This window comes from Stigmatopora argus, chromosome 7, assembly GCF_051989625.1.
Source record: "Stigmatopora argus isolate UIUO_Sarg chromosome 7, RoL_Sarg_1.0, whole genome shotgun sequence".
Taxonomy (NCBI): domain Eukaryota; kingdom Metazoa; phylum Chordata; class Actinopteri; order Syngnathiformes; family Syngnathidae; genus Stigmatopora; species Stigmatopora argus.
In genome coordinates, this window is record NC_135393.1 from 10,486,501 (window position 1) to 10,499,232 (window position 12,732).

Here is a 12,732-nt window from a genome sequence, read left to right on the forward strand (position 1 = left end):
CTCAATGGGTTTATTTATTTTGTTTTTGGTTTCCATTTTTTTCTTTAATTCGCAATCAGTGGTACAGATAAGAGACCATGATCAATATCAATAATAGCTCATCTATTTTGTAGCACCATGTGCTGTGTTGCAAACGGGCCTGCCGGCGAGAAAATGGCTCGCTATCCATCTCCATTCATTGAAATGTCTCAGCCCCCACTGCTGCATCAGAGAAAGTGAAGTGGAATGATGGATAGTTTGTTGCACACTGGTTCTTGATCATGGTCATCGCTCTTTAAAATCATACTAACGTGTGTCTGGTTGGCTCAGTGCTCATGGTTTCTATGTAGTATGCCTTTTTCAATCTGTTTATTGTGTTTAACTTTGCAACAAATGTCACTCCTATCAAAATGAACACTTTAATAATTCACATACTCTGATCGGCATGAAAAATAACCTGCAAAAGACTAATCACCAAATATTGTGATAGAGTTGTGTATTTTATTCTATTTATTCTATATTGAGGAACTTATCTTTATCTGGATACGTAATTAAAAAAAATACAGCAACAGACTGAAGCCTCGAAGTGGTGGGGGTTGACAGTACTCTCTTTCCGTGCCCAAATTCGGGATGTAGCAGTTTTGTACCCCACATGGTGACCTTAGGTATACCATTCTCCATCATTGAGTGTTTTATTTTACTAAAGCAGTCAATGTTGACTGATTTACTAAAGTACTGTTTTTCTCAAGTGTAAAACATACAACTCCTATTTGACGAAAGGCTAGCCAAGTACAGCCAAACACTGCTGGTGCTCTGCAGTGGAAGGAGGCAATCGATAGTCACCTCCTGCATACTTCCTTTATTGCGCCAAGAAAATACAGTGAAACCGGTCAAGTATCGTTTACGTAATCCTCTTAACTAACAAAGAATGGCAGTCAAGTGGACTCTCTTTGAAGAGTTAACAAACAGCGGAAGGACATGGCACCACAGCACCTGGCTCATCTGCGTGTAGACAGCCTGCAGCGTCTCATTTTTGCTCTCACAGACGCATTCATACACACCATTGATGGGCTAGCGCTTTTTCTCCTGATGCAGGCTTTTTTTCCCCAACCTCCCCTCCTTTGCAAAAACTATCCACCTCAGCACCAGTCAGCAATGTCACATCATGGAACATGGCTTATAACTATATACAAGCTGACACACACGACACACTCATCGCCAATGTATAAATATAAACTCCCGCTGATCTTAAGCTGTCACATCACAGCAGTGCTCCCATTTTTTCCTGCGATGTTTTACATCACTAATCCATCGGCTCTGCACCCTCAGACAGTTCTTTCCAGGTTGAACATATTGCGTCTCACACATCTGCATTGAGTGGGTAGTGGAAGTGATCGATTATATAATTAGCCTCTGTATTGCAAAACACAATTATAGGCGCAGTCCCTTACTTTTCCAGATAACAATGTGTGCGATTAGGGGTGTGGTTTGTTGCTGCCCTCTCCTCGTTAATTATCTGCAGCCCTAATTGTCAAGTGAGGAGGGTTGTGCAGGAGGTTTGGGTTCTTAATAGAGATTAAAAATAATTGAATAGTCTTCCCACTGTATCCCTCTTTTCTTCTCTCACACACACTCACGCAAACACACATTTCGTTAGGGGAACCAGGAGCTCGTTTCATGTATACTAAATTGGCAATTTATTCATGATGAAGTTGGTTATTTGAAGAGGCTTTGATGCTGCAGGCTAGTTGATTGAGGAAGGTAAAGTGGGCAAGAGAAAAGAGTGATAAAGAGCATGCCTGGTAACAATTTGACACAAAGCCAACCTCCGTTTGACTACTTTTCTTTGAATACTTGAGGAAAATGAAATCGGTTGATTATATTTGAAGCTACAGTGAATTCAACTGTATGAAACAAATATTTAAACGAAATAAAGAGTCAATAAGCATCCATGCAATTTTCAATTTGAGTCACCTGGACATGGACATTTATTTTCATAGCCTGTGCACATGCACCCCAGGTTCAAAAGTAACAGTTAAGTTTTAATTTTTATTTATTTTTATTTTTTATGCTGCTAGAGCATAAGACCACGTTACGTGAATGTATTTAGCCACACACTTGACAAATTATGTCAACGTCTTCCACAAATTACAATTATGATGTAAACATAAATGCAACTTCGAGGCAGTGTGTTTGTAGAACCAAATGTGAAGCTAATATTTAACATCTGGCCAACTTTCACTTGCTACCCCAGGAATAATAACTACAGAGCCTCAAGACTTTTTGATTACTTAAGTTTTTGTGGTTAATTTACCTGATCTGTCAAGGCAAGAAAACATCCATTTAAATCACCAATCCATGAGAGCGCTAGTAAAATAATTTCTGACTATGACGACAATACAGTAAGTTGTGCCCTTTTGATGTACAACCTGCATGTCACACATAACATGTTAGTCACAGTACACACCCTATGATGTATAAGGGAGGCTTCATTAGCTTATAGCTATCCTTTTAACTCACTCTCTTGGAGATTGAATCACCGTTATGAGTGTGTTGTGTCGGATGCTGCAATGTTTCTCTTATCACCATGGAGGAATTCTTGCAGAGCCCAAAAGGAATCGAGCAAGAACCAGCTCATCCAGGCGCTTTTGGCTCAGTTGTTTTGTTCTGCAATCGAATGTGTTTGCTGTGTTCACATATGCCCAGACGAATCAATACTTTGTTTGTTTCAGAACAAATGCTTGAAACAGGACAGGTGTTAAAGTGCCATGAGTCAACATGGCCTCTACTGGTTGCATCCATGTTGTAATTAAGCAAGTCAATTGCACACGATTATCAGAAATTTCAAGGAATATTCATCAAGAATTTAGAATATCATTCCCTACTTCCAGAAACACAGATGATTGTGATTGGACTAAAAAGGAATAACAGAATGAGCAATGGAGAAAAAGCATTGCTCAATCACAATGTCTAATGTGAACCCTATTTACTATATGGATATGGCAATTCAAAACATGAGATGCTTTGAATGTAAAGCCCGATTTAGCTCTAAACTTGTTCTGTCAGAAAGGACAGAACAGAAGTCCAACAACAAATGACAGAAAAGTCTGCTTCTCGGATGAAAACATTTTCCAAAACATGCACTTTCTTCAAGCCCAGTCAAGCGAGAAAGAAAGGATTTTTTTTCTACTTCTACATCCGAATGCTGTCAGTTTAAAAGTGTGCTTCGCCGTGCGTGAGCATATACACTGCCCATCTATGCACCAGTGCTCATGCGTGTGCACGTTTAGCCCTCATGTAGCTGCAAGAAGTAGAACAGGCCGCCTCTCGTCTGTCTTGCCGCTCTTGTTTATGCTGGATTACCCCAACGCTTCAAAGGATTTCACTTCTGCCCCATTTACTGGTGTGTTTGTGTGTGTGCGTTTGCATTCAGTGTGCACATACGCATCCATGTTCTGTGCATATACAGAAATGAACACCCTTATCTGTTCCTGCAGAGTGAATAATCCCCTAAAAAGGCAGTAATTTTAGCCCTTGAGTTGTCATACAGTCTGCGTGTAGATGTCAATACAAGCAACCACGTTTTAAGGCATGCACACACAAGCACACGGATATTAGGTCCATGACTTATTAGATATGTAGACCTGGACCTCATGGAAATCAAATATACGTTTTATTCTCACATACCGGTCCTTCTCTATAGAGGTAATCATGGAAATGGTGAATTACATTTCAATGAAAATATTTTTTGGGGAATAGAACTTGGAAGATATAATCAGAAGTTCAAAAAATGCTGTGAGAAGTTTAATGAGCATTAGATGGGAGGGTGGGTGTCAGTTGGTGGTTATCAGAAATACATCAAAGTACTGCATGAGGGAATGAAAAACAGAGCCTGCACTGAGAATAGACTCAGCAAGTGGAGCAGAATGATGCACTGCAATATCTCTGCTCACTCCATGTGCACTCAAATACACACATACATTTGTAAACTTCCATATTAAACGAAAAGACACTCACACACTGTTTTTCAGCTCTTCTTTTTCCAGATAAAATCCCCAATGCTTAAAAGAAACCAAAATACAACACTGTAGCTTTTATTATTACTCAGCCCTTACTAGGAAAGCATAATTTACAAATTGAATGCCTCCTCTCAAACTGTGCTCGCCTTATGTCTCTATTCATCCATGCATTCATTCTTTGAACCACTTATCCTCACAAGGGTGGTGGGGATGCTGGAGCCTACCCCAGGTGATTTCCGGCACGAAGCAGGTGACACCCATACCTAGAGGCAATTTAAAGTATTCAACCACTCTACCATGCACGTTTTTTGGAATGTGGGAGGAAACTGAAGTACCCAGAGAAATCCCACACAAGCCTGGGGAGAACATGCAATATTTTAGAAGGCACTTTCTTCAAACAGTGGCACAGGAAAACATCAACGTCTTTTAAGAAGACTGACTTTTTTTGCTAGACAACACACCATCACATGCATCTAAGTACTCAACTACATGACTGGGCTGTGAAGGCCTTAAAGATGAAAGTAAAAGCCTTGAAGATGAAAAATTAATGACATCGCCCCTTGCTCCACCTATATTAAACCATGTTGTGAACTTTCAAGCAGGAAATTTCCAGTGAAGTCAAACATTATCATTTTTGCAAAACTGACCACTTCAAGGCAATAACTAGCTCAGTGAATGAGAAACCTGTTATCCAAAAGAACAAAGGCCATTTTTGGGGTGATTTTTTGTTTTTTCATTATTCTCACATCCACAGGATGCAATCGGCTGGTCACCGATTCAAGGTGTCCCCCTTGTGAGGATAAGTGGTTCGGAAAACAAATGAATGTTCTAAGAATAGAGTATAATATTAACACTACAGTATATGAAACTGTACGTTCTTTTTCTGAAGTTCCCTGTATTGTCTCTTCAGTCTCTTTTGTGTCTCTTCTGTTTTAGGCTATACATTACACTTGTTTTGTCCTTGTGTGCCATGTGTTATGTCATAGAAAATGGATCTGTTAACACATTTTGCAGATAAAGGATCATGGTAATTTACCTGCAACAGATTACAATTTTCAACCAATGTTCTGTCCATGTTGAGGGGGAAAAAACACATGAATTATCTTAATTTAGTCTGTGTTTAACATGTTCTAATTTGACAAAATACATATTACTTTCATTGGGATGTGCAAAATGCTTTTCCAGGGGCTTTGTTGACAATTGCTCTAAACTAGGAAAACCCATGTATTGTTTTTGGACTTATGTTCTTCATATTATGAACAACTTCTACTTGTTTACCAAATCACTGCCTTAATTAGTTTGGTTTATGAGCAGCCATCTCACAACTCATGCAACATGCATCATAGCTAATTAGGTGACAGCTGAAGCGGGGCATTACTTTAGAATTTTAGAATCCCGAACCCATTTCATGATATTACACCAAGGATTATTTGAGATTGTGAACCTATTTGAAACAGTAAGGTGATGATTGATGAAATTCAGATTACCGCAAATTTGTGGGAGTATTTTAGATTTGTGTCCATTGCAGTCACCTGGTTTTCCTACTGGTTTTCCTACTCAATAAATGGACATATTACACTCAAACTGCAAGTCCTCAGCAGAGACCTCACAAGCGTGCATGATGCCACCTGTTCTTCTTCAGCTTTCTCCTTGAGAGCCAGCAAAACATCGAGACACAAGTGAGCGATGGCAGGACGTTTGCAAAAAGGTTTCTTTACAAGTAGAGAGTGAGAAAAAAAATGAAGACAGATGGGAGGGTGCCATGTATGCGTATGGTGGCCCTTGTATTCACTCTTCTTCCTCTCCCAGAGGACACCTGTCACCATAGAAGCATTGGACTAGTTTATCTCTCCCTCCTAAGCCTACCCATTCAACCCACTTTTTTTTTTAAATCTCGGGTTTTTTTCCAAATGTATCTGAAAATGAGTAGGTTAAGGAGTAGGATGTGTGTTTTGGTAAACTTGATTTTACTTCTTGTTGAAAGGCAACTGTAATAGAAACCTAATTGAATCATGTTATTGAAAACATGCTTTTAAATATTGTTTTATTTCTTTGCAATATCTGCATGGGAATGCCACATTTGCAACCCTAACATTTATGTCAGCATAATTTATCAAGTTGATAAATGAGAGGCCACTACATTCCATTGTCTTGTGTAATTGATTACTCTTGTCATAGAACACTAATGTCCGATGCAATGTTAAAAGATTGGCATTAACTGGTCATGTTGGAATCATTTATTAAGTCTTTCCTGTAACGTTTGCGCTGCCCCTCAGGCCATGGTGGAGACGGTGAATAATTTGCTGCAGCCGCGAGCCCAGGCAGCATGGAGAGAACTGTCCACTGGCGAGCAGCTGCACTCTGCCACAATGCTTCTCGATACGGTGGAGACCGGTGCTTTTATGTTAGCTGACAACCTTCTCAAGACTGACACTGTACAAGAGACTACTGACAACATCCGTAAGTAATGTTTTTTTGCCTACAATACTATACAAGGAATGCAATGGAAGCATTGGATTCGACTTTCTCTTTTTTTCCCAAGTCAAAAACTTGGTCAGATGCATTTATTAACAATGTGTCAATTATGGATCCATTATCCATTCTGTACAGTTACATGAACAACTCTTTTCCTCATGTCAAGAAATGTATTTATTGTATGAGCTGTTCATTCAACATGTATCTAACCACTTTTGTCATTCATGCATTATCATTCATCCACTAACCAATTATTCCTTCCATTCACAACCTTCACTATAAACCATGATCTATCTTTCATTTTTTAAGCTACCTTTCCATTTGACTGAATGAATCAGCAATGATAGTTATGCCTTCAGATCTATCAATTACCCCATGTTCTGGCGAAAACACAGGTGCTTAACTGAAACCTTGAAGTGGCAGACTGGGGAATGTACCTTAAATGTGTATGAATATTTTATAACTCTGTACATAAAATTTCAGAACCCAATTCACCAAAGATAGTGAAAAGACAATCAACATACGCGTATGGTAGTGGTTGATCAATAAAGCCTTTAGTGAAAAATAAAGAGCACCAGTGAAAAACATCCAATTAGCGCTTTTAGAACAATTGGTCTTCATCTCACAGACAGTAGCTGCTTGAAAATCTTTCACTAGTCCAATCACAAACGCTTTCAGGGTCATCAAGACAGCTGGCTCTTTGAAAACTATTATAATAATCCATGAAACACAGCTGCCGGTTTGCTAAATTACACAAGTTCTGCACTAGTTCTACACTTATTTTATTGAGTACTGCATAGAAATCCAGCAGTTGTGCTACGTGAATTTCTGTTGCAACAGTCTCCGAGATTATAAAAGTATCTGACCGACATTGGATAAGGTGAAAAAGTTAGTTTTTGTTGATAGCCAGGAACAGCAAGTCGACAGATATAATCGATTGGTCAATCTGTACTCCCAAGAACAGATAATGAGCCTAACTGCCTAACTCTTTGCATAAAAGTGTATTCCTTAATCAATTGATTCACAATTTGTCCATCAACTCCTTTTAACTTTCATTCACTCGCAACAGCTATTGAGTTCTATCCATCAACACACAAAGCCAGCACAATTTACCATTTTACCAAACATTTACTCTATAGGTGGTATGAAAGGAAGTGTTTTTTCATATGTACAAATTAGTTTATCTTAAATAATGTTTTTGTTATCTAAACAAAAAAATTGGGAATAACTGCGTTCCCCAAATATACACACTTGTAATTTCCTCACTCTCATCATTATTAAGTGGGCTCCAGTCTCCTAACAACCAAACAGTTTATCAAATATTATGCTGTTCCAGTTCATAATGTTTGCATGGAACAATAAAATAGCTTGAGTATAAACACATTCCCATATCATTGTACCATCTTGACAAGATCTGACTAAGTCAAGCGGTGTTCAAACCACGGCCCGCTGCCTAGTTTTTATTGAGATATAGAAGCACCACTGTGTATAGTATGTAGTTTTTTTCCTATATCTTACACTTACATAATTATTTTGTTGCTTTCAGCCCCTATTTTTCAACTGCACTTTTTTCCTTTTTTTTTTTTAATGGGAAGGGTGGTATTAAGTGATCATTTCCCAGGCAAAATCTATTGGCTGTCAATAGCTGTCAACTGGGGGAACAGAGTTAATATTTAAAATATAAAACAATTAATTTTAGAGACCCCTAAATTCAATGTTTGAAATGTGTTAACGTATTTAAAATATATATTGAAATTTTTTTAACAATACTTGTCACTTTGATATCTATGCCCTTAGCTCCAGAAACAAAGTACATCTTCTATAAAAGATTTTTAATTGCTATTCAGTGGATAATAGATTTGCCTAAAATAATTCTTTGATGACACGTGCAAGTTTCTCGATGCAACTTCACGTATTACACTGAGAGTACGTGTAACTGTCAAAGACGAGGCAGGATGAAGAGCTTCAATGAGAAGCTTTGACTCCACTGAGACCTTTGCTGAGTGAACACAACACAAAGGAAAAAAACGACCTTGAGGCTTCCAAAGCAGAGAATGAATTTGTCAAAGGCACCTTTTTTCATTCACAACACACACAGCACACACACACACACACACACACACACACACATGCACATACTTCCAGGCAAAGAAAAACAAAACTACCGGTGGTTATGAAAAACATGCTCAGACTCCCTTCTCTTGACTGCCATCAGTTTCAATCATTTGTCCTCATAACATCTCACTGATTCCATCATTCTGATCAGTCAGCTGCAGAAAAAAGGTGAAATTTATTCCAATGTAAACTCTGAAAAGCACCGATGCTATGGTAGCCCTTGAAAAATGTCAGGATTACTCAATCTAAGTACATGGAAGGACACATTATATACAACCCTCGACATGCATGAAACTGAATTTTCCAACCAATTTGATTTGCAATGTTATTACCAGCATGACTTTTAAAAGTATAGTATACGAACAATGTAATAATTAATTTCCCGTACCGTTTATCCTCATGAGGGTTGGAGGGATTACCACCATATACTGAACACATTGTCATATGGGTTGCTTCAATTATTTGGGGCCCAACATGCGACATATGCAGGAAAATTTTAAATTGTTAAATAGGTTGAAAATATGTTTTAATATGACATACACAATGCCTTATATATAATACAAGTTCCCAGTTAAACTACTGTAGCTCAGTGCATTATAGTTATATGTCTAATGATATAACATAAGGTGACATTTTGTCTTGCTTGTCAGCTATATCGCCACAGGAACAAGACAGGGTGATTTGTAGTTTGTTTGTCTGCATTTATTTCATCTGCAACCACAGTATCGAATGTCATTCTTGCTTTTATCCTCCTCCTCTCTACCCTTGTGTGGTTTGATCTTACGTTGCCCGCATATCACATCAGAACCCCCAGTACAAAGACTCACTCGGCTTGTATGTTACGCTATTGGGGGTGAAAAGGAGGAGCAGGAAGGCAAATAAAGCACTCGATGACGAGTAAAGACGACTGCGAGTGTGTGCTCGAGGCTGATGGCAGTGGTGGAATGTTACATGATGCTCTAAGAGGTTTTTCTTTTACATCACTAGGCAGTGGAATCACATCTATTAACGTAATGTGATTCTAACATTCTTCCCCTCTTAAATTGAAATATTTTCCATTCCCATGAACTGCCATTTGATTTCCTCTACATTCTGCTGAGTCCAAACCAGAATCTAGGCTAGCACGTCTCCAAAGAAATAAAAACAGGAAATAATCTTGTGCTCTTTTCTCTTTTTTTGTGTAGTTAATCTTCCCTCAGAGCTAATCCAGTGGGCATATTTGCCATGATGATCTTTTCTTTTTATTCATAACTGGCTTGATCGCACTTTTCATCATGCTCCTCACTTCCTACATTCTTCCCCCTCTGTGTTTTCATGGAAGCATGCAAAAGGAATGACATCTCAAAGAAACCCAAGAAACATGTGACATTACTTAATCTGACTACATACGCTTCAGTAATAGATCTACAAATTAGCCACAGATGAAGAATGATTTCAAGAGATAACAGCAGCATAATCATGCACATTGTGCGATAATAAAAACTAGTGTACTTCTTAAGACGTGGATTCCCATGATCCTATGCTTATATATATATATATATATATATATATATATATATATATATATATATATATATATATATATATATATATATATATATATATATTAATAACCCTTGCCAAAGAAAAATGCCATGCTCGCACAAACATTATGAATGTAGTTTTGTCATGGTTGGTTGAACATTGTTTCAAGCTGCTCTTTGATTGCCACCTAGATGCCAATAACACCAGGTTCTTTGTCACAAACCATCATTGACTATCCACGATGTGAATAGTGCTTGTTCAAGGTAAATGTGTTGCTGTAATATATACACGCAACTATTTCAGATTCATTTGACGTGTATGCCATTTTTCAGTTTTATCTACAGTACATAAATTTCACATATCTTACCCTATTTCCCACAAACCATTTATTCCCATTTTCTTACTAAACTCTTCTTTTCAGCTCCTTTTAGTGTCTCATTTTGACCTTCCCCCACATATTCTAACGACCCTCTAGCCCTCTTCTTTTCATCTAAAATGACCTTGTGTGGTTTATGTTTTTGATGTGCGAGCCGTTTCCCCATTGAAAGCAGTGTATGAATCACCAAGTCAGTCCAAAACCCAAGGTAGTAGTATACTTAAGGGTTCATTAGTTGTTAATTAGAAACTTTATCTGTTGCATTACACAGCTCTAATCAAGGATGTGCTAACAAACGCAAGCAGCCAAATTAGATTCCCATGTAAGGATGAGCTTCCTGTAGAGATTGTTGACAGTTGAGTTTTTAAAACATTATGGACTTCACTTTAATGATTTTCAGATATTTTTAGTCATACGGCATGATTGAGAATTGCTTGAAGATTGACTGTGAGACACTTAGTGGGAAAACATGGTTTGTACACAAGCCTACAAAACAAACCTAATGTAACGTGCTGTGTGATGACTTGAGTTGAGGTTGTGCTAATGTGTGTGTGTTTGTGTTTCAGAACTGGAAGTGGCTAGGCTTAGCACGGATGGGAGCCTCACGGACTTGACATTCCCCCACTCTGAACTACATGGAAACTCCATCCAGCTGTCATCCAGCACTCTCAAACAGCACGGCAGAAATGGTAACAAGTAACTCCCAATTCTCACGCCAACAAATCTCTCCCTCACGCAACTTGTCTTAGATGCCATCCCACTCACTCCTGTTTTGTTTTCCAACAGGTGAGATTAGGATGGCCTTTGTGCTATACAGAAATTTGGGCTCCTATCTTTCCACGGAGAATGCCAGCGTCAGACTGGGCAGCAATGCTGTCTACCCCAACTATTCGGTCATTGTCAATTCTCCCGTCATCACGGCATCCATCAACAAGGAAAGCAACAAAGTTTACCTGTCGGAACCAGTCATCTTCACTGTCAAACATCTACAGGTGAGTGAGGCCCACCAGCACAGATAGTGACATTACAGTGTATATACCCGGTATATTTTTGGGGTTTGATTTTTTTCGTCCATCTTAAAATCTACTCATCTCTTTCCTCTTCTCCAGCATTCTGAAGAGAACTTCAATCCCAACTGTTCCTTCTGGAGCTACTCCAAGCGCACCATGACAGGGTTTTGGTCTACGCAAGACTGTCGTCTACTGACCACCAATCGCACACACACCAGCTGCTCTTGCACTCACCTTACCAGCTTTGCTGTGCTTATGGCCCACGTCGAAGTCAAGGTAGGAATTTTCTTGGGTTGCGCTTGGCCAGCAAGATTCTGGAAAGGATTACAATAAAATTTGATTTGCAGACAAAGAGCTGCAGTAACACATCTTTAAAATGAGGGTAGGGGGACATGCGGAGAATGGGAGCAAAACATCTGGCAAATAGATTTAGAACTCTCTAGACTCCAATACTTAGTTGTCATACTTTGGAAAGTTTTATGAGTTAGACAAACTCTAAGATATCCTGATCATTTAATCTGATATGACTGATAAAAACTAGGTTTTTATTTTAAAAGTGGGCCATGCAATTTTGATCCTTGTGTTTTAGTGGGGAGTTAAGATTTAACGCATCTCTTCAAACACCACTGTCACATCACAATAGTGGAACTATAGCTGTTGGTAGAAAATTCCTAAAAAAAAAGGTTAATGATGGACAGTAATGATTGAAGCAGCTGCGTGATAAATTAACACCACTGGAAGCGAAACCAACAGGCAAATATATAATTACACAGGTTAAATAATGTAGACACTTTCTAGTTATATAACTTTATGAAAATAAAGCCATCTTAATCAACTGTTCATTTCAATGTAAAAAAAAAAAAAAGTGTTCTTTTTTATTTCCCATACCGTGGTGCATTATGACTTACAGATCAACTGCTCTTTCTTGCATATTTTGTTTTGACATTATCTTTTTGTATTGTAAAAATAAGCTTTCATCCATATATACTCATACCCTCCCAACCAAAGGACACATTTTTATTTCAAAGAGAGGTCAGTGTCAGGGCATGCTTACTTGGCGGCCGTATGTGAATGCAGCATGAGGTTTTGAGCAGTATATCGATCATTCCACTGTTGTGTTGAACACAAATCAGTCCTGCCAGCTTGCAGGACACTGATAGATAGAGTAGGAACACCTGTGCAACACTGTAACGCCCTGACTCTGAACGCTCAATGACACACAGCCAGACTGTCA

General features: G+C 38.5%; 2 protein-coding genes across 17 annotated transcripts in view; one reads left to right on the top strand and one right to left on the bottom strand.

The window, feature by feature from the left end:
* Positions 1–12,732, bottom strand: part of LOC144077995 (multiple PDZ domain protein) — a 126,166-nt gene that overhangs the window by 112,663 nt on the left and 771 nt on the right. For all 6 annotated transcript variants that reach the window (XR_013301141.1, XM_077606145.1, XM_077606147.1 and 3 more), the window contains one exon: positions 11,733–11,812. The gene's annotated coding sequence lies outside the window, so the exon portion shown is untranslated. The remainder of the gene's footprint in view (positions 1–11,732; positions 11,813–12,732) is intronic.
* Positions 1–12,732, top strand: part of adgrl3.1 (adhesion G protein-coupled receptor L3.1) — a 110,923-nt gene that overhangs the window by 75,197 nt on the left and 22,994 nt on the right. For all 11 annotated transcript variants that reach the window (XM_077606152.1, XM_077606156.1, XM_077606157.1 and 8 more), the window contains 4 exons: positions 6,275–6,458; positions 11,055–11,177; positions 11,275–11,480; positions 11,598–11,774. In XM_077606152.1, coding sequence (XP_077462278.1) covers positions 6,275–6,458; positions 11,055–11,177; positions 11,275–11,480; positions 11,598–11,774 — 690 coding nt within the window. The remainder of the gene's footprint in view (positions 1–6,274; positions 6,459–11,054; positions 11,178–11,274; positions 11,481–11,597; positions 11,775–12,732) is intronic.